We start from the raw sequence: 25,931 nt of genomic DNA on the forward strand, positions 1-25,931 counted from the left end.
ATAAGTCACGACTGAATCTTCCGATTGTTTCTACTAATTTCGTTCAGAATTCTTCCGCTGAGGCAACAAGTTCAGAAAGCCCGTCTAGGGTTCACGACCATTCTAGGGTTTCGGAAAACCAATCTTCTAGGATGGCACGACGAACTTCTTCTAGCGGGACGGTGCTTTTAACCAATGAGGAGTTGAGAATTCATGATGGACTACCAGAGAACACTACTGCTGCTATGAAACAGACGGTGACTTCACAGGAAATACAAAAAGAAACGACGAGAAACTCCTACGCTAATGTCGCCAAGCCGGCGGCTGCCAGGAAACCTGATGTGTTGGTCCACAGGTGTGCCACTATCGCGCCTGAATTCAAAGACGGAATGATTTCCATTAAAATTCCGGAGGCCATGTATAAAGAAAGGGTGAAGCAATTTCAACATGCTCTCATCGGAAGATTGCTCCTCCACAAGGGTGAGAAACCGAAGCTTGCTGCGGATGTGAAATAGGAACTCCAAAGGATATGGCAACCGAAAGGAGAATGGCACTTGATTCCTATGAGCAAGGGTTTCTACACGATCAAATTCTCTACCGCTGAGGACAAAAGCATTGCTAAACGTTCTAACGTTTGGAATTTGAGATCAGGGACCTTGAGGCTTCGCGAATGGGTAAGAAACTTCGATCCTTATAAGGAGATTTCGTCTCTTTGTCAAGTTTGGATGCGTATATACTATCTACCTGTGGAATATTGGACAAAAGAGATTATATCAAGCATTGCTCGATCGGCGGGGGTGCCTATCAAGGTGGATGGGGCTACTGCTCATGGTGAGGTAGGGCACTATGCGAGAGTGTTGGTGGAAGTTGATCTGGCTCCCCCTTTACCGGAATCGGCTTCCGTGGATTGTCATGATCGCTCTATTTACGTGGAGTTTGGATTCGAGCAATTGCCTGCTTTTTGCACTAAGTGTAAAATTACTAGACATAATTTGGATAAGTGCAAAAAGCGTTATGACAAGGAAGCTAATAATGACACTGTAGGCGGCAACAAAAGAACGGAGACGGTCGGTGCTGAGGTGATTCTTAATACGACGGAGGAGGATGCTGGTCGTGCTCAGAAAAACACAACCTTGGAGGTTAGCAAACAAAAGCCGGCCTGGAAGCCGAGGGAGAACATTCTTCAGGAAACTACTGTTGTCAACAGATTCGATGCGTTAGCTCAACTCCATATTGAAGACGTTTTGAGTGATGATAGGCGGGAAGACTTCATAAGGGAGAAGGGCGATGGTCTAAATACAAGAATTGATGATATGGTGGAGGAGGATGCTTCGGAGGGTGAGAATATTGAGCAAATACAAACGGAAATCCCAGAATCGACAGAATGTGGCGGAGGAATTGAATCTGGACTTGGAAAAGGAACGTTTGCGAAAAGAGGAGAACCACCAGGCTAAGTTAACGGAGAACATCCTTAGTGAAGAAGTTGGTGACAAAGCTGCTGATTTACAGATCATAGAAAGTGATTCTCAGATTAACCGTAGTGACTTAACGGTTAGCAAGGGGACTGAGCAGGTGCCGCCGGTGAAGAAAAGAGGCAGGCCCCCGGGACAGCCGGATAAAGAGATAAAGAAGCAGCCGCCGGGAATGGACAGTATTAAGTGCAGATTGCGAAAAGCTCAGGAGACTAATATCGAGCCCAATCCAGATGCGGTGGAAAGCATTAAAGAGCAGCTGTACAAGGCTTGGGAAGCAGGGGAAAATCCGAGAGATTTTGTTATCGCCAATGATGGGTCCTCAAGTGCTAAAATGATGGCGAAAATTGGAGCTAGAAGTTGGGCGGTGGAAGTGGAAAAGGCGGATGCCTTAGCCACGAAAAAATGATTTTCTTAATGAATTTCATGGTTTGGAACGTCCGCGGCCTCACGGACGAATCTAAACTTCTGCTAAAGGAGCACTGTCGCTCCTTTTCTCCTTTAATTTTGGGTATTGTTGAGCCTAAAGCTGCGTTTCACAAAACGTTTAACAGATACTGGAAGTCGCTAAATCTCATTCCTTGTTTTCAAAACTCGAGATTGAATATGTGCTCTAACATTTGGATTTTTTGACAGCCTGACGTTTGCAATAACGTGATTTATGCTTCGGATCAGGTTGTTATCATGGATTATGTGTGGAGAAGTCGTTTTTTTAGGATTGTTGTGGTGCATGGTGCGTCTACTCATGTGGCTAGGCGAAAGTTGTGGATGGATATTCTCTCCTTTGCTACTGCTAAGTACGTGGTTTTAGGCGACTTCAACGCGGTCAAAGGCGCGCATGAGAGGAGCAGCAACTGCCGTCCCATTGCGGCTTCTTGTGAGGAATTCTGCGCCTTTATTGATTCGCTTGGGTGTATTGAGTCGCCCACGGTCGGATTGAAGTACACGTGGTCGGGACGCAGATTTATGCCGTCGCATGTGGAGTCGACCCTTGATAGAGTTTTCTTCTCGAACAGTTTTGCTGAGGATTGGCATACTATTTTTACTCAGGTGCTGCCCAGAGTCACCTCCGACCATTCTCTGATTCTCCTTATGTGTCATTCGGCTCCGCAGCCGAGTCGTCGTTTTTTCAGGTTTCTGGATATGTGGACCTTACACCCGGATTTCTTGGAGATGGTGAAGCAGTCTTGGTCGAAAAATTTGGACTGTACTTGTCCTATCTTTACGGTCATGGCTAAGTTGAAAAGATTGAAAAAAGAGTTACGGCTTTGGAACAAAAGTACTTTCGAGCATGTTGATAAGCTCATTATGGAAAGGCAGCAAGAGCTGCAGGAGGTCCAAGAACGTATTGCTATTGAGGGCTACACCGATGATCTGTTTGACAAGGAGGTAATAGCTCAAGCCAGTATCAACATGACGCTTTCTCGTAAAAGTATGCTGCTGCAACAGAAGAGCAGAGTAAAATGGTTACAGGATGGAGATCGTAATACGGAGTTCTTTCACAACATGCTCAAGTATAAAAGAAAGCCTCACTTTATTCCGCAGCTGAGGATTGACGGAACAACTTGTGTCGATCAGGTCGTCATCAGAAGACATATCGTGGATTATTTCTCCACTTTGTTCACGGAGAACAGGCAGGCGCAGGCTTCTATTGTGGATGTGGAGGCGTTCTTGGATCATATCATCACGGATCAGGACAATGAGGTGCTGTCTCGAATTCCGGATGAAGAGGAAATTACTGCTGCGGTGTTTCAAATGGATTCTCACAGCTCCCCCGGCCCTGATGGTTTCTTTGGTAAATTTTTTCATTCCTGTTGGGATATTATTAAGGTGGACGTCTGGAAGGCTGTTATCACTTTTTTCACACGTTCTTATCTTCCGAGTGGCTGCAACTCTAATAAGCTTATTCTTATCCCGAAGAAGGAGAGGGTGGATACCGTGGCGGACCTGAGACCTATTGTTCTCTCAAATTTTCTCTTCAAAATTATTTCGAAGGTCTTAGCGGTTAGACTTAATTCGGTTGCGGAGCACTCGGTTTCGCGTAATCAATTTGGTTTTATTAGCGGGCGAACGATACATGATTGTATTATGCTTGGATCTGAGGGAATTAACTATTTAAACCGCTCCTGCGGTGGGCAGAATATGGCGTGTAAAGTGGACATTACCAAGGCCTTTGATACGCTGCGTTGGGATTTCTTAATCAATGTGCTGAAAGTTTGTGGCTATAGCCAACGTTTCATTGGATGGATTGAGACCATCCTTCAGTCGGCGCGTCTTTCCATTTTGTACAACGGTGAGCTTTGTGGTTATTTTGGGTGCTCTAGAGGGGTTAGGCAAGGTGATCCGCTTTCGCCGATTCTTTTTGGTATTGCCGAGGATGCCCTCAGCGCTCTTTACTAACTGTCAGAGATCGGGACATTTAGCTCCGATGCAGTTTATCCGGGGAGCTCCTTTCCCGACGCACTTGTTTTATGCTGATGACATTTTGATTTTTTGCAAGGCTACTAAGCAGAATGCTAAGACTCTGCACAAAATCTTGGAGTATTATGGCCACATGTCGGGGCAGGTTTTCAGTCATTCGAAATCTCACATTTTCTTCTCGGATAAAGTCACGTCGAGCACTAAGAGGAAAGTGTCGAGACATCTGCCTCTTGCTACAGGTTCGTTGCCTTTCGTGTATTTGGGGGTTCCGATTTTTAGAGGCAAGCCTAAAGCTTCTCATTTGCGCGCTATTCATGATAGAATTATTAACAAGTTTGGCCACTGTAAGGGTATTCAGTTGTCGATGGCGGGTAGACTGTGCTTAATCAATTCGGTGATCAGCAGCTCTCTTACTCATTCTATGCTGGTATATCGATGGCCTCAGGATTTATTAAAAAGCCTTGACTCGAGTTGCAGGAATTTCCTTTGGAGTGGGGATATCTGTAAAACGCCGGGGTGCTCTGTCAGTTGGGATCGTGTTTGCTCTCATAAGTCGGAAGGTGGTTTGGGTGTTAGATCTTTTAAGACGATGAACAAGTGTTTTTTAATGAAAATGGCCTGGAAGGTGATTGAGGGGAACAGTTTTGGTTACGACATTGTGAAGCAACATTATTTGACTCCGCACTGCTCGATAAGAAATGTGGCGACGTCTTCTGTTTGGCTCGGTCTTCGTGATCAGATCGGGGAGCTCGTCGCTGACTCCTATAGTTACATTAGTAGTGGTAGGGAGACTCTCTTTTGGATGGATGACTGGCTTGGGTATCGTCTTGTGGACAAATGTGGGGTGCCGTTTTTTGTTAGAGATACTCTTCACCATACTGTGGCAGATTACTTCTTTGATGGGTTTTGGCACTTCACTTAGGAATTTGTCAACGCCTTTCCGCAAATTGTTTGTGATATCCTGCTTGTTCCGATTGGGGACTCTGATACGAGATTCTGGAAGCCGTCTCTACAGGGGAAGGTCACGTCATCTCTTGCTTTTGCTCATCACGGGTAGAAGTTTCCGCAGGTCTCCTGGGGCTCGTGGCTTTGGGAACCGTTTATTCCTGTTCGGCGTTCTTTGGTCTGTTGGCGCCTCCTTCATGATAGGATGCCTACCTATGATCGTCTTATTAAACATGGGCTTGTTACTCCTAATTGGTGTCCGATTTACAGGAGCAATGAGGAGACGGTGGATCACACTTTTTGGAATTGCGTGCAGGTTCGAAAAGTGTGGGAGGAGTTTTTGAATTGGTTTAATTTTCCGCAGGCTCTCCATGAATTAGACATCAAAAGTTTTCTAGTGATTACGTGGAATAGAAATTGTAGTTCTCAGGTGCAGAAGTTTTGGAAGGCTGGCATAATTACGATTATTTGGGCGGTTTGGACACAACGTAACAGTTGTATCTTTGATAATAAGCAATTCTCTTATAGACAGGTTCTTCACGTGGTAAAAGTGGCCTTTGTCGAGATGGAACAAAACTTCAAGCATTTGGGGCATATGAAGAACGAGTGGTCGGATTATGTGATTCTTCGCAGGATTGGTGTGAAGGGAAGAGCCGCGCCGCCGCTGAATCTCATTTCGGTGAGCTGGTGGCCCCCCCTCATTCTTGGATGAAGGTGAACACTGACGGCTCAGCTTTGGGGGCGCCGGGAGCTATTGGTGTTGGCGGGGTTTTCAGAGATAATTGGGGTTGGGTCAGAGGTTGTTTCCATTACAAGCACGGCACTGGTTACGCGTTTGAGGCTGAATTAATGGCGGTGATCACTGCCATTAGGATTGCTCATGCTAGAGGTTGGGTTCGTCTCTGGATGGAAGCTGATTCGACTTACGTTGTAAGTCTTCTGCAGGAAAGATCCAAAAAGGTTCCTTGGCGCTTCGTTGCTCTTTGGGAAAATACTTTGCTTTTGTTGAATAACTTCCAGCTCCATGTCACGCATATTTTTCGTGAATGAAATAAAGTTGCGGATATCATGGCGAATCCTGTCCGCAATGAAGGGTGGTGGCCCCATGAAATTGAAGAGATTAAAAATGCGGCACGCTTGGATATGTGCTCTCATTCTCATGTGCGTGTTGCGTGATTGGGACCGGCGTTTTTCTCCACACGAGACTTGGCTCCACAGGTGGTGGAGTGATGACCAGGTGACCCTCGTTGGTGAGCAGCTTGCGGGGGTTGTTCTGGATCTGGGAAGGGGATCGGTTAGATGCGGTGATCAGTCTCTTGAGCACGATATGCAGCCTGTTGGGTCGATGATAGGTAGGGCGTTGGCGTTCGGGCGTGGCTGGAGTTTCGCGGAGGCGTTGGCGGTTTTGGAGGTTGCTCTCTCGGGTGGTGCTGGTTGGGGCGGCTCACGGTCTGTTTTCAAGCTCTGGGTGCGCTCGGGCTTGGGGCCGTGGAGTGCGTTCTCGTTTGGTTGCAAGGCGTTGGATTTTGCTGGGTGTCGCCCTTCGGCCTTGAGTTTTTTTGTCACCAACTGGACCGTCATTGTGGAGTTGGTGATGGGTTGTTTAGCCCGTCTTAGTTTGCCGTCTTTTCTCGGCTGGTTAGTTTGTGTTTGGGTTGGGTTTGGCTGTTTGTGGGGCGGCAAAAGGGTCCGAAACTTCTTAGGGGCAATGGTTAGGCCGGAGTTCCTGAAGTTGTTTCACCTTTCGTTGCCTTTTTGGCTGTCTCTTTTTTCTTGTTTCTTCGTAGACGGGTACTCTTTTTCCTTGCTAAGGTTTTTCCCATTGGGTTTTCTTTAGCAAGGTTTTAATGAGGCCCGGCCCTTAGTCTGCTTTCTGTGCTTTCAAGGGTTTCTTTTTAGGTTCTTTTTAATAAAATCGCTATTTAATAATATTATTATAGATTATAGATTATAAAGACCAATTTCACCAATCTATATATCTATAAACATGTCACACCTCAATTCTTGAATGAATAACTATAATCGAGACGCGACCAATTCATAGAAATAAAAAAGAGAAAACCTTGTTGAAATTCGAGTATGGGAAAACAAGTCGGGCTACGCCCCTTTGGATCACAAGTTTTGTTTCATGCTTATGATAACTAGCATTGATTAGCATAAAACTAGAAATAATGAGTCTAAGCTCGATCAGAGATGATATTCGAAATATAACATGAAAGCATTAAGTTAAGAAAGCGAAAGACAAATAAAAGCTAATACTACAGTGGAAGTCAAAATACGGAGTTGAACGCTAGCATCAGATCTGCCCCGCAGCACCAGCCATTCAACCTGAAAACATTTGAGAATATTTGGGCTAAGTACTAATGTGCTTAGTGGGCATGCAACTTTTTAAACATTTGACATTTTTGTAAGAGCAGTTTATTTGATCATTTTTGACATAACTTAGGAGGTTTTGAAGTAAAAGAACTTCTAAGTATGTTAAAATAATTCATTTATTTGCGTGCAATTCTCACACTCTATTTTGTCGCTCGCTGTGATCCCGGACGTTACACCATTATCAGATCGCTTCCTCCTACTTACTTGAACTAAGGGCGTAACCTAGACAAGTTTAAATTGACCTCGGGACGCTACCCAGGCAGGCCTTACATAACATGCTCCAGGACACCGTCGAGCACCCTTATAACGCCTCTGGCCAGTGCCCGATGTAGATCAGCCCATCGGGTTAGCTAGCATGTGTACACGATTCTCAAACAACGTGTTAGGTCATAAGAGAACCTCGAACAATTAATTTGCGAGCCTTAAACATGGTACAATGTACAAAAATATTTTATTGGATAAATAGTTTACATTTCATGAAACATTTAAAGCTTAATAGCTTAATTATACATTTGGAAAGTAAGCCCACCTTGTTAGACAAAGCTTGAATATCATAATCATATAAACTTGTCTTTCTAATCCCCTTGGTCTACAAAGTCTACAAGAAATTATATTCTTAATAGGTCTCGTGAGACTGACTTAGTGTCTTAGTGGGTGTGCTAAACATTCTTGACTCATTAGGCTGGGTTTCCAAAATTTAAATCAGTAAATATTTGAAAACTTAAATTTTTGAGTTAAGGACACCGACAATATCCTTACTCGATTTTCCTGGATAATTAGATTTATAAATAAAACCAATTAAATCATAAATACTTTTACTATGTAAAGCAAATGCAATTTCATTTCATACTTAAACATATAATAATAATAATAATAATAATAATAATAATAATAATAATAATAATAATAATAATAATAATAATAATAATAATAATAATAATAATATGCAAATCATTCTTTAAAATAATTAATCAAACTTAATTATAAGGTCTAATTAATTAAATTAGGGCAACCTAATACTTAAATAAAACGCCGCTCACAGTGATTTAAAACATCGGCCCATCTGTTAAATAGGGGAAACCCAGGCTTTCAAATAAAAACAAAAGGGCTCATCTGATTAATAATTCAGTGGCCCAAACATTTCCTTAAAAAAAAAATGAGTCCAACTCAAAAGAAAAATATACACAAGCCCAACTAATAAGGCCCATACTAAAATAGAACAAGGAGGCCCAAACACCCCTCTCTCTTTAAGTCAACGCTGATGCCCTCTTTCTCTTTTCGGCTGGAAACAGTCTCATCTTCATTCTTCATCAAGAACCGCTCGTCTCTCTCTCGGCTCGTATTGCAAGCGGTAGTGCTGCCCTCAGTCTCGGTCTCCGCGACAACAATGGCTCCTTACCGCCGATGTGCCCAGACTCTTTCGTTCCTAAGTTAAACGGAAACGACAGGGCACCGCTGGCATGCCTTCCCCTCCTCTGTCCTCTATTCAACTTTGGCCAATGGCAGCATCTTCCTGCCGCCACCATCCTCGCCCTCTGTCCCCCATCCCGACTTAACACCGCAAGTACAAAAATTGATGGAAAAATTAAAGCTTCAAGACTCTACTTTATTCAAACACACATGTTTTCTTATACGTATGTAAGTGTACCCAAGTTTCTTCGTGCCTTGCCATTTAAGAGCATCCATATTGGTTGAGTCTGTTACTGACTCATCCATGCTTCAAGACCACTTATGAGTCAAGGTCTGCATAGATCTAACTTAAATCAATTAGTATTGATTTTTTCAATAATTAAGGACATGATGGCCATTATTAAATTAATACAGGGATATAAATGTAAATTTATGGATTAATCTTGCAGATAAAAAGTTCTATCAAACGTCGAATTTTTTTATCCGCCATATAAACTAATTTATCAAACACAACCCTAGATTATTCATCCACATTTATCTGCAGTGGGCTCTCTCAAACTAATTTATCAAACACAACCCTAGATTATTAAAAATTAACGAGCCTTAACTAGTTTTCGCAATCAAATGGACTCGTGCATGTAGAAAGTAGATTATGGAGTATATTTTAATTTTGATTTTGATTATTAATAGTATTAATTTTGCCGAATCGCCGCCGTCCGTGTCTGGTCTACCCGTCGCTCATTGTCAACAGCCACCGGTCGCCGCCGCGTCGTTTCAGTAGTCACCGTCGCTGCGGAATCGCCGCCGTCTGAGTCTGGTATGCGGTGTCGCTCATCGTCAACAGCCACCGGCCGCCATCTCTTGTTGTTTGTTCGATTCAAGGTCAATTTCACATCTCCCTCACTTCCTAAAGCCCTAAATGTGAGCTATAATTTACTTCCATCTCCAAAGCAACAACGATCCCTCAACATCAGGGCTACTGCGAACTTTTACAAATATGCATTTCTACTGTTGAGACACTGAAAATAAGGCTTAAAGCGTTTGCCTTTAGTGTTCGGTTGGAGCAGATTTTTGACTGCAAGCTCAGATGTCGTTCGGTTGGAGACGCCTTAAATTTTATGATATTATCAAACTTTCTCAAGCTTGTGATTGATTTCAAGATTGTTTTCTTGAAGCTACATTCCTTCATTAAATTTCAGATAACAGAGGGGAAGATGACCCCTGTCTCATCCAAGCTTTATGCAGGTCCTCTTTTCTTCTGTATGTGTATCGAGAAATCATTTAATTTACTCTGTTTTTGAAGTATGCCTTCAGTTTGCAAATTCTATCTGACCTTATTCTGATGAACAACTTGGATTTTGCAGATGATGTGAGTCTGTTGATGGTACTAATTGACACGAATCCATTCTTTTGGAACTCGGCTCAATCCACGCTTCCTTTCTCCAAGTTCTTGACCCATGTAATCTCCTTTACTCAAGTGTAGTTGCATCACTTTCATGAAAAAAATCTGGGTTTGTTCTTTATTTGCAAATTTGATATATAAATGGAGTTTTCTTTGCAGCAATTTTAAACTCTATACTTTTGCTGATTTAGTGTAGTTCCTCCACTTCTATGAAAAAATCAAGGCTCAATGCTTATTTGCAATATGTAAAGCTGGTAATGTGGGATTTTTCTTTACAGGTACTTGCATTTTTGAATTCTATACTTTTGCTGAATCAGATGAACCAAGTGGTTGTCATTGCAGCTGGTTATAATTCGTGTGGCTACATATTTGATTCCTCAGACCCACAGAGCCAAAATCAACGGGCAGAGGATTTACTGGATAAATTGGAGGAATTTGTGGACAATGACCAGGAACTATGTCGTGAACAGTCTGTGGATGGCCCTGGGTTCTCACTTTTATCTGGTTCCCTCTCGATGGCCCTTTGCTGTATCCTTCTCTTCCTTTTCATTGCTTTGAGAGGCATGAATATTCAGCTTAGTTATGCGGACATTTTTTGTAGTGGTTGTCTGTTTTAATAATGAATTATTTGTTTTCCGTGACTTTGGAACCTAATAGATATTCAGAGGGTCTTCCGTACAGTGCCGCTTCATCCCCAGCCTCGGGTAAGTCTATGGTGGAATAGTTACTCAAGACATATTGTATTATTGATTGAAAGAATAATAGAAATTGATGAAGTAATGTGCCTTTTAACCCTTATTTCCCTTTGCGAAGAATTTCTTATTGGAAATAGTAATAACTAAAAAGTTAGATTAACAGTCAAACTGTAGTTGAACTAAACATAAGGTGAACCGAGAGTCTTGATTGCACTAGTCAGTAGTCACATATCACTCTGTAGTAACCTCTCCCTGTCCAATGCCTAGCATTCATTTTCCTTCTTCAACCTGACCAGTCGCTGACATATTGCCTTTTGAGTGCACAGCATTACTATCTGAAATGTTAATGTAACATGGAAGTTTTCTCAATTTCTTCCATGAAGATGATACGCATGGTTAGTTCTTTGAATGATTTATGTTCACAGTAGTCCTTTTTCCCAACTGATATATTGTGTTCCTTTCGTTGTTTCTTCAAATCTTATGCAATCTCTAAAGTATGAGTGATGCTATGATTGCAGATATTATGCTTGCATGGATCTCCAGATGGACCTGGACAGTATGTACTTATTTTTTCCTTAAAGAATCTACAAAGTACTTTAGTCTTTGTTGGTCTCTATGCTGACTCTTTGTCCCCTGCAGATATGTAGCAATCATGAATTCAATTTTTTCTGCTCAGCGATCAATGGTAATAGTGGGACTTAAGTTTTCTATTCTAAATTGTCATTTGATAAATGCTTTCTTAATTTAATCTACATGTGACGAGCAAGAGAAACAAATTTTATCTGGAATTATTTATGTTCTGTGTATTTTTGTCATCTTGCATGGGCTTACTTGTGTCACTATGGTTATCATATTGCTGGGTGATAAAATCAAGGCCAACTAGAGGTTGATTAGTTATTATTGCACTTTTTTTTTTCTTATCATCTATGTTGATGAAAATCGATTATACACGCCTATTACCTTAAGTACAAATTCGGAGATACATAAAAAGGAAACTGGCCCAGTAAAGGAAAATATGATCAGACTTGAAAATATCAAGTATCATAAGAGATTCATTATTGCTTAATTCATCTCTGGCACCAGCCTTGATTTTTCATCCAGCAATACAACAACCAAAAATATCTCTTAGATCATCTGCCAATTTTATCTACATTTCTTCCTCTCAGGTTCCTATAGATGCATGCGTGATAGGAGCTCAACACTCTGCTTTCCTACAGCAGGTAGCGAATCTATTGGATGTCACCAATTTGTTTGTTACATTACGTAATCTAGGAAGCACCGGTACGAATACGAAATACGAATACGATACGAGACGAGTACGAAAATACGTCAATATCCCAAAAATCACAATACGAATACGTTAAAAATACGTTTTAGTTTTTTTAATTTTTTTATAAATAATATTAGTATATATATATATATATCATAGAAACTCATTCATAACCAAATAGAGCAAATAACTACTTAATTCTAAGTTAAAACTTAGAAGTTAGTTCACAAATCCAAATAAAACACACAAATATTACTAAATAAAGTCAGTTCCAGTTCAATACACACTAACAACTAACAAGCTACTAAGTCATGAAAGCTTCCTCATCCTCATCCTCTTCCCCATCTGGTATATCACCACTGCCCTCTTCAGTGAACACAACACTCTCTAACTCCGGCTCATCAAGTGATAACTCCGCAATCTCTAGATCTCCAACATCCTGAAGTGTACCAAAGTTGTCTCCTCCAATATCCCACAACTTTGTCTCTCCTTTAGAGTATTCAGGAGTTCTTCTAGATAGCAAACGAAGATTGCTATGAATGTAAACCAAATCTTCAGCACGTTGGGGAGCCAATTTGTTCCTTCTTAACGAGTGAATGAAAGAGTATGTGCTCCAATTCCTTTCGGCACATGAAGAAGATGAAGGTTGGACAAGGAGTTTCAAAGCTAAACTTTGAAGTGTCGGAGCACTTGGACCATATGTCACCCACCAACTCTTAGGGTCCAACTCGTAGCGTTGCTCAATTGAGTCAGAATCAGCAAAATCATCCGCCATGCTAGAAAAGTTAGCAAACTCCCTTATCACAATCCTCCTTTGAGCAATATTTGGAAAGTACTTCTTCAAACATTTCTGCCTCTCCTTTGCAACTTCATTATCCCTATGTGGAGGGACTCGAGAGGTGTCTTCTGAAAGCCACTGATCACTATAATATCTAAGAAAGGAAAACTTTGTATTAATAAACTAATAATAAGACTAACTTAATTGTAGATAAATTAAATTACAGTTGATACCTTGGATTTAGGGAATGGGCCAAACAGTGGAGAGGGGTGTTGTTTTTGTTCCATCGACTTACCAAGATGGTATGGACCACTTCATAGAAAGGAGATGAATCTTGAGCTTGGATTCTTTCATGCTTGTATATTGCAGCCTTCACTTTTTCTATCATTGTATCCCACAAGTCGTAGACCAAGTGAAGACACGGCTTATCGGTGTCACATGCTCGAAGCATGTCATATATAGGAGCCGTAAAAGAAAGTATGTAATCAACCTTATCCCACCAAAGATCGTCTAATACTTTCATTTTCACTAAGCTTGCCTTCTCCACATCATCCTCTCGATAAGAATCCCATTGCTCACTTATCACCATGGTACTTAAGCTTCTCTTAAGAAGCTTAAGTCGCTTCAACATCACAATGATAGAAGCAAATCGAGTTGCAGCAATTGAAAGCAACTTGAGAGAGGAAAATTGATTAAAGATTGCTAACCTCATCCCATGATTCATGATAAAAATCTTGATCATACTAGCATCTGCTGCAACATCGGTGATCCAAGAACATAATGCATAAGTTTCTTGATTGTTCTCTATGTTCTTCGCAGCACATATATTTTGCAACGCCAAGTTGAGTGTGTGAACAACACACGGCGTCCAAACAATGGTAGGGTACAATCCCTCCACTAGGGCTCCAGCAGCAGCACAATTCCTCGCATTATCCGTGATTACTTGAACCACGTTCTGGGGGCCAACTTCTTCGATGACTTCTCTCATCAAATTAAAAATAAAGGTTTTATCTTTAATTTCTCCTGAACAGTCAACAGCTTTCAAGAACATAGGTCCACTTTCTGTCACGGCCATGAAGTTGATCAATGGTCGTCTCTGTGAGTCACTCCATCCATCACTAACAATGCTAACTCCTTTCTCACGCCAAGTGCTTTTAATGGGTTGCAAGAGGCGCTCCACATTTGCCTTCTCTTGCTGGAGTAAGGATGTCCTCAAGAGGTTGTACCCAGGTGGCACAAATCCCGGCAAATTATGATTGGCGGCGTAGGCGTAGCTAGCAGCGTAGTAAGGACTTCTTGCCAAATGAAATGGCAAGCCCGATGCATAAAAGAACCTTGCAATCAATGCATTCAAGGTATTGCGTCCTTGAATGTTGAAAGCTTTGCCAAGAGGGGACGACGAATCATTGTCACTTCCCTTTCTCTTCTTTGACAATGACGAATCATCATATCCCTTGTAAACATCCGACATAAATCTTGTAGCAGTAGGTGGCAATGGGATATTTTTGGGAGTGTTGATAAGTTGTCTTTTCTCCTCTTCCTCAATCAGTTTACGCATCTCATCCATATCTTGTTGTGTTACTTTGGGGCAAGCCTTGATCCCCCCACCTTGCTTCAATAAGTGTTTCACAACTCGGGTGTATGTTGTCTTCTTTTGCGTGTGGCAAAAATTACATTCCCAATTCACCTCACCATTGTTGCCTCCTCCGGTATTAGATATTTTGACATATCTCCATAAAGGCTTACGTCCACGTTCGGCATTTGAACTCGAAGGTGATGGTGATGTAAGAGATGCCGATGATGAAGTATTGGTGGCCATTATACAGTTTATACTCGCTGCCCAAGCAAATAAATAACAAAATTAAACTCTATGCACAAAATAAACTCTCTGCCTAATTCACTCCCAATATACCCACAGCCAACCTCATTCCAATTCACAATTAATCTGCCACCCACCTCCAATAAATAACAAAATTAAACTCTATGTCACCCAATAAATAATCTACACAAAATTAGCCTAATTAGAGCATCTGTCAACCAGCCCAATATCAAACCCACCGCCAATATCAATTATTAATTAACCCACTCACCCAACCTCACACAAATCAAAGATTCAATCCCCAAAAAATACCACGAATTGGATAATCTGAGCAATTCTAAGTTTCTAACTAAACATACCACGAATTGGTCCTAGAGCAGCGGCGGCGCGGCGGTTCACGGCAGTCCAGAAGGCGGCGGCGGCGGCGGTCCAGACCGGTGGCGGAGAAAGGCGCTGCCTTGTCTTCTTGCGCAGGGTGGGTGAAGGGTTGCGAGAGAAATGAGAGTGAGGGTGAAGGTTTACGCAGGTTAGGGTTTTCTGTTTCTTTTTTTTTTTAAAAATCTGGTCAAACGTATTTTTGGGTCAAAAAACGTCTCCGAAACGTATTAAATACGTATTTCCCAACCCTAAAAGTAAGGTAAACAAAAAATACGAAAAAAACGTATTAAATACGTATTTTAGGCGTATTTTTTCGTATTGGTATTTTAAGGGTATTAATACCCGGACCCTAGGCTGAAAAACGTACGGGTGCTTCCTAGTACGTAATTATAAAATTGTAATTCTAAGCTACTCTTTGGTATTTTGGTTGATAACATGCATAATTTTCGACAGGCTTCTTATATAACTGGTGGTGTATATCTGAAGCCGCAGATATTGGATGGTTTGTTTCAGTATCTTTCGGTAATTAGTTTTCCATATTGGCAACTGTGCAATAATAAATACACTAGTATCTTGATGTATTCTTGTTGTCGAAATCTGATTCTCTAGATTGGATGTTTTTTAGTTGGCTAGAGTAGGCAAAATCTAACTCAGACTGCAATGTTCATGTTGACTAACTTTGCTGATTGTAAGATTTTGTGGAATACAAAAAAGTTGAATTGTAAATATTTGCAGGCTGCAGATGTTTTTCTACGATCCTTAAACTATTTGGTACTAAAGTGAGACTTTTGTCACATGCAGACAGTGTTTGCTACTGATTTGCATTCTCGTTGCTTTTTACAACTTCCTAAGCCTACAGGAGTAGACTTTCGTGCGTCGTAAGTTACTTTATAAATTTCAAAAGTTCATTTATCGATTTAACTACATGGCTCCTTGTCTTGTTTGTAGTTTTCATATTTCTGCATAGTGTTGATTTTTCCTTCAATCTCAAGGGATGTTAGTTAAAACCCGCTCTTATTATTTTCTCAGTATTCCGTATGCCGATTGTAAACTGCCTGCGATACAGTATGCAAATTTATATTTTGGTTATTTTCCTTTATAGCATCCTATCTAATTTTCTCCATCCAGAGTGTTCTGTCCTTGTACCTCTTGTATCCACGCTGCAGATGCAAGTGCTCAACACAATACATTTGTATGCATGGTTACATATCTTGAGTAATAGTTGATTGGATTACTTCTGAATTTGGTTGTTCATTTACTGTAAGATATTAATCATGCAGAGCCCAACGGTTCGATCAGAGATATGACCTAATTACCCTATCAATGTGCAGGTGTTTCTGCCACAAAAACACAATTGATATGGGCTACATTTGCTCTGTTTGTTTATCTATATTCTGCAAGCATCAGAAGAAATGTTCTACCTGTGGGTGAGTTGCAGCTTTCTCATTTATAACTCTGTGAAAATCCTATCATTTATTTATAGAAGCTACTAATTTCCTTGTATAGCATTGCTGTGGCTTCAATATTGTCTCCACCTATATATTGTTGTGTGCTTTATGCATCAATGTTCTTTCACATGATACGACCAATGCACACATGTCAAGTGTCATTCTGTATGATGTGTCTTAATCTTGTTCCTGTTGATGATGCAGATCAGTGTTTGGTCAGGCCCAAACACAGGACTCCTCGACAACACCGGACCGGAAGAGGAAGACACTGGTGGATGGTTAGGTCCTCAGCTGCTTTGAGGCTAATTTCCATTTGAGTTGTTGGTCTCAATGTTTTTCTGATGGTTATTGCTCTCATAATCTAATATAGCCCTTTGTCTAATTGTTTCTAAATAGATTCCCTCCCATCCCCAGTAAAATTCGATGCTAACATTGGCAGTGATGCCCACTTCCAAGAATAAAACCGTTTAAAAGCAAAGTCATCGACGATTACTTGGATGCGTCGCATTTTGTCAAGCTTGTTGAAAGTAAAATTACTGTTTCCCAACTTTATCAGTTTTTATCTTCAGTTTTTCAATTCAAGCATATCTCTATGTCTTTGACAAACAATCTGAACAAAGCATCTTTACAAAAGAATTAAAATATACTCTCTCCTTTCCTGAAACAGGTACTCATTTAAGAATGACACGAGTCTTATGAATTTGATTGAGTGTGCGAGAATGAAATAAGGACGATTTTTGCTGTGAGTGGATTGTGTATAGTATATTTATCAAAAAGAAAATGGATATGCATTTTAGGGACATATCAAAAAAGAAATAGGAGTATCCATTTTAGGAACAAATGGAGTAATATTTATTTATTGACAAAGGATATGTTTTCATGAAATGAAAGCTTGAAATTGGGTGGTCACTCATAACGGTGTAGATAAGTTGTGTCGAGTGCCTACTAGAGTCCAGCTCAAATTGATTACTTGGAAATTTAATTCTAGATTAGTCGATACTTGGTGAATTAACTAGGGTTCTTTTATTTTGCTTTTTCCCTTCTACTAAACTAGTTAAGTAGTCCGCAAATTGATATTAACTCACTCATCCACGAATTGAACTTTTGCTCAACGCTAGTAGCAAATGGTTTATCTAAGATGGTTATATAAATATGCTACCAAAGCAGCATCTTACCAACGTCCATAATACTTGATATTTCTACAATTGAAATTGCTTTTTAGGGGGGGAAAAGAAAAGTCATTACCGTAATAAGTCACAATGTAGAATATATGTGGATCCACGCTGGAATCTACCACGTTGTCGAAATCATTTCACTGTCGAAATCTCTAGCTAACTGGGCAATGGCATGAGTCTGTTACTTTAAATTCCTTCATTTCAATGTTACTTCTTACATGAAGGATCAATAAGAATGTTAACTCATTAGCAGATGTATAAGTATTCAGATACACAGATAGAAAGAGAAGAACAGGTAATCAATCAGCCAACCTACAGGAGGATTTCAGAAGCCAACAATACAAGTATGAATGATACTTTAAATCTGTATCAACTATACATGATTTTCATATGGTTTCTTACAATGATTTTGGGAATGTCGTCAAATAAAGGGACGGAAACAAGTAAAAGAGAGCTTGATTTTTCAGAAGATACATGTGCACTTACAGTTCTACAAGTATTTTTCTATGCAAGTTGTCAATGTAGTTTCTGGAACAGCACCTATGACTGCTTCTTTCTTCTCCCCATTCTTGAAGATTATGACAGTAGGAATACTCCGGATCCCATACTGGGTTGCAATCGTAGAGCAATCATCAGTGTTAACCTTGAAGCATTTGAGCTTCCCAGCATAGTCCTTAGCCAGTTTGTCGATGACAGGGTGGATCATGCGGCAGGGCCCACACCATGGTGCCCAGAATTCAACCAGAACAGGCAAATCAGATTCAAGCACAAGAGATTGCCAGTCCGGATCAGTAACAGCAGCCACTGCAGTTTCCAAGGAACTAATGATAAGCCATTGTATAAGGTGGAAGATTTCCAAACTCATATTGTACTGCAACATGATTCTTTTCGATGAATTCCTATTCCTTTCCATAATGCTATAAATACTCTACTGAATGTTCAGAAACTTTGAAGTGCATGAAATCGCCAACAATGAGTTTATCATTCATGCAGATGAAATGAGATTATATTAAAGACGAAAGAAAACCTGAACTCTCAGAAATCACAAAACAAAGACTCAAGGGCCAAGCATTAAAATCTTTGTGGTGAAAACTCCATGGGAAAAACAATTCAGGTAACAATTGATGACTCAGTATCAAGTATAAAGTTAAAGAGGATAACTGCATAAGATATATTCAATAAAGGGGGCATTTAGTTTGAGTAATAGGATAGATTGATAAAACACAGGATTGAGTATTTGAAGAATAAGATGGTCAATCAAGTGCAAAATTAATCAATCCATCAAAGTAAATGGTAGACTATCTTGAATTATTTTTATCTATCAATCATATCACTCAAATTAAACTCCCCCTAAAGAGACAGCTGATTTACTTGCATTGTGCTAGCTTAACTTTCTTTTAGTATAATCAATGCTATTAACTTTCAGAAAAAAAGGCAATTGGAGCACTTATTCGCTCTGTCAGATTCTGGATTTAGTATATCGAAACACCAATAACTCGATTGGTGTTTTTCATGTTGTTGCCAAACCCAAATAATCACACAGCACAGAATTAATGCACAAAAAATAAGCATGAGGAATTTTAACCTAACCAGAAACTATTTGCAGTTTTACAACAGAATTTAATTAAACATGAAGTTGATTCATCTATCAACTGCATACCAGCTAAACAACCTAACTCAATATTATACTCTATCAAAGGCGAAGATATCGAAATAACTAGCGTACAGAAAAACTCGGATAAAATATTATTAAGCAGAAAACACAGACCTCCAACAGCTGTGTCCTGCGCCTCGCAAACGATTCTACTGCCACCTCGAGCAAGTTTGTGAGTGGTCCTGAGCTTTGCCGACGACCGAGTTGGTTGCATCTTGAGACCCCTCAACTCTGGAAATCGGACGGAGGCGGATGCGGCGACCGGCGGCAAGGATGCGGACGGGAGAGCGGAGGCGCGAGGAATCATTAGGGTTTCTAGGACTCCGGCCATGGCGAAAATTCACACTCACACAGAATGTGTGTTGTGCGAGGGCTGGTGGTTGGATAAGTTGGGGAGGAGAGAGTGGTTGAGTCTTATTTATATCACTTTTGTTTCAAAGCGGGGATCTGATATTTTGATTTTTACGATTATGAATGGACGAGGAATACTTTCATATTGTTTTTTTTCATTTTTATTTATATACTTATTTATTGAACCAGGATCTGTTTCTAGTCTTAGGCCCTGAACTTGAAATTTGGGCCTGATTGAGAATTGGGTAGTTCTATTCTTAATCCAAAATAAATTATCTACAGCAAATTTTACGCTTATAGTCCCCGACTATAATAAAGTCAAAAAAAGAAATCACTATATATGCCATAATGTAATCACTTTGTAGATGGAGGCGGTCTTGCATGCGTTCTCATGGGCTTTTGAGCGCATGGTGCGCTCCCGTGAAGGTAGGGCTGGGCATTTGGGCGGTTTGAGTTGAAACCGAATCGTACTGAAAAAAGTCGAACTCAAACCGCCCTTAAATATTCAAACCAAACCAAATCATTTCATTTGCTAAAATTGAACTAAATCGAACCACAAATTTTCGGTTTGGTTTGGTTCGACTTGGCATAAACCGTTTCAAATATATATACTTTTTGAAATCAAAAACTTGTTTCCAATTCCAACTTGCTTGGCAGCAAATAATTTTCGAAACAAATCAGCAAACTAATTTTGTTACATATCAACAAATAATTTTCGAAACAAATCAACAAATGTTTCGAAACAAATCAACAAATAATTTTGTTACATATCAAGGACGACTGGACGACAGCGTGGCAGGGCTTGGCCGACGGCGAGGCTCGGCCAGGCCTAGGGTTGAGAAAGGGCTTGAAGAAAGATTTACTCCCCCCCATCCCAATTTAATAGGCCATAAGCACTAGGCACATATCGTCACAATTTAATAGGCCATAAAGGCTAGGCACAGATGTTAAAAAATAAATAGTTTGTATAAAACATGATAGATAGATTAACTTTTTGTGAGGATATATTTGTCCAAAACGTAAGAAAGAAAAATGAATATATTATTTTTTTAAATGAAAAGAGAGACTATGTGTGGGCCACATGACATGTGATGTAAATAATGAATTATGTGAGGATATTTGAGTTTTTTCCATCTTGCACCTAGGTATATTGCACCTAGGTGCTGGATGGACGACACGTGGCATGCAATTCTATTTCATTTTTTCCCCTCATTTAACTCAACCCAAGTTTGAAAGTGGCCCCACCTGGCATCTGGATCGGTATTCTACAAATTTGGGGTTGTATTTGGTTTTATTTTTAATGTTGAATACATCTGCGGGCCCCATTATTTTTAATTGTTTTAGTATTTGTTAATTTTGGCCGGGCCCACCATCGGTAAAGCTTCAAAGGGAAGCTTCTCTCGTGTAACCCTTTCACAATTGATTTTTTACCATAGAATAACTTCGCGCTCTTTCGGCTTCTTCTCTCTCGCCGTGATTCTAGTTCAAGGTCGCTATTATCGTGTTCCGGTCCGGCAGTCTGACGTTTATTTTCGTGGGAGGCTCTGGGTTGGAGAACATCTTCTGCGGCTTTTGGTTTTTCACTCTGGCGGCGATTTTTCTCTCTCGCGGCGATTTCAGTTCCATTGCGCCATTATCGTCTTCTGTTCCGGGCGTCTGACGGTTTAGCTTCTTCTCGAGGTAGGCGTTGGGTTGGAGTACATTTTGGTCCGCTTTTCGGCTTCTATTTCGCTGTGGTGTTGTCAATTGGGCGGTTTCCTTCCTTCTTCTTTGGTTATTTTTGTTTGCATGTTTGAATTGACCATTTGATGATTGTAGTGGTAGGTTTTCTGAATTGTTGAAGACAGAGATGGATCCACCTTACCCACTATGGGGGCACGTGCCCCCACAACTTATTTTTTTATTATCAATTATATATGTATATTTATACAAATTTTATTATATCTCATATTGTCAATGCCAAACCCAAATTAACACGGCAACATATATAAAGTATCTCAATTTCTAGCACTATCAGATATGATTAATTAAATATTCGATATTACAATATAAATTAATCAGCTTACAATCTTGCAAAAATTATGTTCTTATATGATTTTGCTTTAAGTTTATACGAAAATTAAGATTTTATAAAAGAGCATTGGAATCACCATTTGTTATTAGAAAAAATAATGATAGTGCCAAATTAAGTAGGGACGATTTTGATGCAAAAGACTTTCTTATAAATTTGGATTAAGAATTCAGACATATTTTATATATATATAATTTTTTGTGCCCCCGTAACGAATAAATTCTGGATCCATCCCTGGTTGAAGAGAAGCGAAAAGTAAGAAAAATGACGAAGAAAACTAGAGCTACGAAGGTACCCGAGGAACTAGGTTTGGTGTATTTGTGCTTTTGTCCGAATGCTTTCTGAATTTGTTTTTTTTAGTTCAAATGACTAGTATGAAATCTGAGGTATATTGTATCTATTATGTGAGTATGTGGTTTTATGACTGTTGTTGTGCGTGTTTGGCGGAGTATTCACAGTTAGTTGGTCGGAATGTTAGGGTTTCAATGTTATGTTTGTTTATCCCAGGTAGGGTTTTTCTATGTAATTGTGAAAGTGATGGTTGAATGTTTGTTTATCCTACGTATTGCTCTTTATGCAAGAATGACCTAATTCTTAAAAGATTATCACATTTGACTGCATTATTTTAGAGTTCCCTTGTCATTTTCTTACAATTTAGTGGTCCTCTTTTCTCCCTTAGTGAATAAAGCAACAATCTTAAAGCCATTTATTTGTCTGACTAAGATATACTCCCTCCGTCCGCCAAGATTATGGCAATTTGCTTGGGCACGTGATTTAATAAAATTGGTGATGATTTTGATGTAGTGGAGAAAGGGTCCCACCACTTTACGAGATGAGTGGTTGAGATTGAATTTTGAGTGGTTTTTTTTTGTAAATAAAGAGTGTTAGTAAGGATAAAATATTAAAGAGGATGGTGGGACCATTGCCATAAAAGGAAAGTGACATAATCTTGGCGGACGCCAATATAGTAATTGTGACATAATCTTGGCGGATGGAGGGAGTAATATATTTGAGTAGTAGTGCATTTTGTTTTGCCGAACTATGTGACTTATATGCCGAATTGAATTTTTTTATGCCGAATTGACTCATTATCTATGGCTGTATTGATGAGTTTTGTGCTTGTATTTGGAAAATAAAATGGTTTGGTGTATTTGTGGTGTATTTTGTGTATACTGAACTGAATATTATTGAATTAATATTTGATATGATGTTTGTCATCAATTTTAATGTTACAGAATTAAGTCTAGTTATCTTTTATAAGTAAAATCAGTTTTGAAATAAATTTTACTTATGTAGGTGCATATGTTTCCCAACGCAACCAACCAACTACCTATTTTCGTCGTATTCGGGAGTTGTTAGACTCCCACAATCTGGAGAGATTTAGGCAGTCTTGTTTTGGTAGGTTTTTAGATATAGATGAATGGAAATTTCAGGGTCAACTCTTGTATGTTATGTATGCATCGATCAATGTAGAGTCTTTTAATAGGAGAAGATTATCGTTTAGACTATGTGGGCAGGATATAGAGATGGGCCCCATGGAATTTGGTGTCATGACAGGGCTGTGTTTCAAGGGTTGGGAGGAGCCCCCAGAAACCTCTGTGTTTTTTAAAGTCCATTTCAAGCGAAAAAAGAGATTTTTTTTACGAAATTTATGATGCTTTTGAGAAGCATTGCAAAGCAAAGAAAGGGGCGGATGAGGATTCTTTAAAATTTGCTTACCTAGTTGTTGTCTTTGGCATTTTATTGATTCGCCATAAGACGAGTAAGAGGGTAGAAGAAAGGCTAATTCATTTGGTGGACGACTTGTATAAGTTTAACTCTTTTCCGTGGGGGATGCTTGCGTATGAATGTCTTGTAATATTTGCTCATAATGCCAAAGCCCGACTTGATTATCAAAGTATACACCACGAACGTCCAACATGTGACGCTCTAGGGCTTTGGTACGTGTTGCAAGTGTTTGCATATGAGTTGCATCCGAAATTTGTGAAATTAAGCTGTGAGAAATGGGATGACATTCGTGATGGGAGCCCTCGCATGCTCCGATGGATCCCCTGTGCCAAAATCCTCAAACTTAATGACATAGAGTCTTTCTTCAGCCTTAGTAGTTCTTCGGACTTGGTAAGTAGCAAATTTAGTGTATTCATTATTTATTGGTTGCATTGTTGTGATGCTTAATTATTATTGTTTACAATTGAATGGTAGGAACCCATGAAGTTTAGCCAATCAGAGATGTTGTGGTTGGACGAGCAAGGACTTCATCCGAGCTACAGTTGCGAAGTGGCAAGCGCGGATTTGCTGCAATCTATAAAATATAAAATCCAAAGCTCTTATAAACCAAGAAGCCCTGTGGAGAAGTCAGATGCAAAATGGAAGAAGATTGTTCTTGGTAAAAGGAAAACCCGTGCAACAAAGCGCGTGATTGAGGAGTCCGAAGATGATGAAGATTTTGAAGGGTTGATGGAGTCGGCAGACGTTGGACCAAGCCAACAGACTGGTGGTAGGAAAAATTTACCGCGAAAAGATATTCCAGCTGCTGAAGGACATGAAGTAGGGGAAGGAACAACCAAGACAACACCGAGAAACAAAAATGAAGAGTGTGACATTTCCTCTTTACCCACCTACAACCAAATGCATGAGGTATTAATGATAGCACAATATAAAGAGTTTTATAGGATTTTAAGAGCTATTAATTCACTATATTATTTCATTTTATTTTCATTTGTAGCTGTTAGACATTGCACGAGCAGTCCAAACGACCCTGACATCTTTGGATGGTAGACTAAAAAATGATACACCTCCACACTTAAGCAACAAGGGAGTAGGGCTGGGAATTTCGGGATCGGGTATCGGGTACCCTATACCCGAAAAATTCGGGATCGGGGTCGGGGTCGGGTATTTAGGGTGTGAAAAAATCGGGTATCGGGTATACCCGATCGGGTATCGGGTATACCCGAATTACCCAATTTTTTAATTAATAAATTTTAAACTATTCCCAAACTCCAAATCCAAATCAATTCGAATATATAACCTGTACTGCTTTCCCAAACTATTACCCGCCCCTGTACTGCTTTGTACTTTCCCCCAAAATCCAAATCAATTCGACAATTCCCAAACTTCCAACCCAGCCCGCCGGCCCTAAGTTCCTAACCTCTCGGCTCTCACTCCAGAGCCGTCGCCCCTCGCTCTTCGCCAGCCCGGCCGCCCCGCCCCTCGCCCACACCAGAGTCCAGCCTCGCCGTCGCCGCAACTCCCACCGCAACCCTCGCCCGTGTCCCCAGTCAATAATCGCCTCGCTGTTCGCCGCCGCCGCCCGTGTCCCCAGTCAGCAATCGCCGCCGCCGCAGCCGTGCAGGTGCAGCCCCGCCGTCGCCGCAACTCCCACCGCAACCCTCGCTTCTTCTTCTTCTTCTTCTTCTTCTTTTTTTTTAAACAATTTTCGAATTTATTTAGTGGGGATTAATTGATCTGTGTGATTAATTATTGTTTTTGAATCTCTATTTCTGCTCTCCAATTCTCGCTGCTTAATTTCAATTCATTTTGGTCGGGTAATTTCGGGTACCCGAATACCCGATTCGGGTACCCGAGTCGGGTATTAGGGTACCCGATTTCAGAATCGGGTTCGGGATCGGGTAGGTGTTTCGGTCAGTTTTCGGGTTCGGGTACCCGATTTATTCGGGTAGGGTACCCGAACCCGACCCGATTCCCAGCCCTACAAGGGAGTTCAACAGCAAGAGTCGAAGAGCCCAAAATTTGACCCATCATTTGAATTGCAACAAGTTTTCAGGGATGGTGTTGTGCCGCCAGTTCTAAATGCATTCGACCTTGGTGAAGCCAAGCTACGCGGAGATCCTACAGCCTGTGCAACTTCATCACGGGTTCCTACCCAAGTAAATCTTGATTTCACAGAGATCATAGATTTGGATGCGTTTGGTGCTTGTCCCGCACGAATAATTGAAAGGAAATCTCCCAGACAAAAGCCTACTCCTTCATTGGTCGTTGGTTCAAATGTGCATCCATATCCGATGCGCCTTGCATCCAATGAATGGATAGACCAGTTTAGGGCTTGGTATTAGGGGTGGAAAATCGGGTTGCGGGTATCGGGTATACCCTCACCCGTCCCGATACCCGCGCGGGTATCGGGTACCCGATACCCGCAAAATGAGGGTGGAGGGTCGGGTGCGGGTATTGCATCCTCGAAAATTGCGGGTAGAGGGTACCCTCGGGTATACCCGCGGATACCCGCACTACCCGCAGATTTAACATTACAAAATTAAAATTAATAATTTT

General features: G+C 40.5%; 4 protein-coding genes across 12 annotated transcripts; 2 read left to right on the forward strand and 2 right to left on the reverse strand.

Annotated features, from left to right (window-relative positions):
- Positions 1–542: 542 nt before the first annotated feature.
- LOC131008277 (uncharacterized) lies at positions 543–1,860 on the forward strand. The gene is made up of 2 exons (XM_057935164.1): positions 543–1,317; positions 1,415–1,860. The coding sequence occupies exons 1-2, from the start codon at positions 543–545 to the stop codon at positions 1,858–1,860; spliced, it is 1,221 nt and encodes a 406-aa protein (XP_057791147.1).
- A 7,230-nt stretch (positions 1,861–9,090) lies between these two features.
- On the forward strand, positions 9,091–16,948 carry LOC131013302 (general transcription and DNA repair factor IIH subunit TFB4-like). 9 transcript variants are annotated; one of them, XM_057941376.1, is made up of 12 exons: positions 9,091–9,863; positions 9,968–10,062; positions 10,202–10,283; positions 10,387–10,533; positions 10,663–10,709; positions 11,219–11,256; positions 11,340–11,385; positions 11,867–11,920; positions 15,399–15,467; positions 15,747–15,823; positions 16,277–16,372; positions 16,598–16,948. In XM_057941376.1, the coding sequence occupies exons 1-12, from the start codon at positions 9,722–9,724 to the stop codon at positions 16,674–16,676; spliced, it is 972 nt and encodes a 323-aa protein (XP_057797359.1). In that variant the 5' UTR covers positions 9,091–9,721; the 3' UTR covers positions 16,677–16,948. The 9 variants fall into 9 exon arrangements, with proteins under 9 accessions (XP_057797359.1, XP_057797361.1, XP_057797362.1 ...); XM_057941378.1 differs by having other exon boundaries at positions 9,091–9,848; XM_057941381.1 differs by lacking the exon at positions 10,202–10,283 and having other exon boundaries at positions 9,092–9,485; positions 9,803–9,848; positions 10,323–10,533.
- Positions 12,137–14,523, reverse strand: LOC131013301 (uncharacterized). Its single transcript, XM_057941372.1, has 2 exons — positions 12,982–14,523; positions 12,137–12,902 (listed from the first exon to the last, which is right to left on the reverse strand). Exons 1-2 carry the CDS (start codon positions 14,313–14,315, stop codon positions 12,275–12,277), a joined length of 1,962 nt encoding a protein of 653 aa, XP_057797355.1. The 5' UTR covers positions 14,316–14,523; the 3' UTR covers positions 12,137–12,274.
- A 943-nt stretch (positions 16,949–17,891) lies between the features above and the next one.
- Positions 17,892–19,722, reverse strand: LOC131013304 (uncharacterized). The gene is made up of 2 exons (XM_057941382.1): positions 19,337–19,722; positions 17,892–18,372 (listed from the first exon to the last, which is right to left on the reverse strand). Exons 1-2 carry the CDS (start codon positions 19,551–19,553, stop codon positions 18,059–18,061), a joined length of 531 nt encoding a protein of 176 aa, XP_057797365.1. The 5' UTR covers positions 19,554–19,722; the 3' UTR covers positions 17,892–18,058.
- Between the last annotated feature and the right edge of the window lie 6,209 nt (positions 19,723–25,931).

Source organism: Salvia miltiorrhiza, chromosome 2 (genome assembly GCF_028751815.1).
Source record: "Salvia miltiorrhiza cultivar Shanhuang (shh) chromosome 2, IMPLAD_Smil_shh, whole genome shotgun sequence".
In the NCBI taxonomy this organism is placed as follows: domain Eukaryota; kingdom Viridiplantae; phylum Streptophyta; class Magnoliopsida; order Lamiales; family Lamiaceae; genus Salvia; species Salvia miltiorrhiza.

Excerpts from the sequence above, each read along its gene's own strand:
- LOC131008277 (XM_057935164.1), top strand. The coding sequence starts at position 543 with ATGAGCAAGGGTTTCTACACGATCAAATTCTCTACCGCTGAGGACAAA. Across the intron at positions 1,318-1,414 it reads GGAGGAGGATGCTTCGGAGG|AGGAGAACCACCAGGCTAAG; the intron begins GTGAGAATATTG and ends GTTTGCGAAAAG.
- LOC131013301 (XM_057941372.1), bottom strand. The coding sequence starts at position 14,315 with ATGGATGAGATGCGTAAACTGATTGAGGAAGAGGAGAAAAGACAACTT. Across the intron at positions 12,903-12,981 it reads GCCCATTCCCTAAATCCAAG|ATATTATAGTGATCAGTGGC; the intron begins GTATCAACTGTA and ends TTCCTTTCTTAG.
- LOC131013304 (XM_057941382.1), bottom strand. The coding sequence starts at position 19,553 with ATGGCCGGAGTCCTAGAAACCCTAATGATTCCTCGCGCCTCCGCTCTC. Across the intron at positions 18,373-19,336 it reads GCAGGACACAGCTGTTGGAG|TGGCTGCTGTTACTGATCCG; the intron begins GTCTGTGTTTTC and ends TGGAAACTGCAG.
- LOC131013302 (XM_057941373.1), top strand. The coding sequence starts at position 9,722 with ATGATATTATCAAACTTTCTCAAGCTTGTGATTGATTTCAAGATTGTT. Across the intron at positions 10,063-10,283 it reads TCTCCAAGTTCTTGACCCAT|GTACTTGCATTTTTGAATTC; the intron begins GTAATCTCCTTT and ends TTTTCTTTACAG. Across the intron at positions 10,710-11,218 it reads CGCTTCATCCCCAGCCTCGG|ATATTATGCTTGCATGGATC; the intron begins GTAAGTCTATGG and ends CTATGATTGCAG.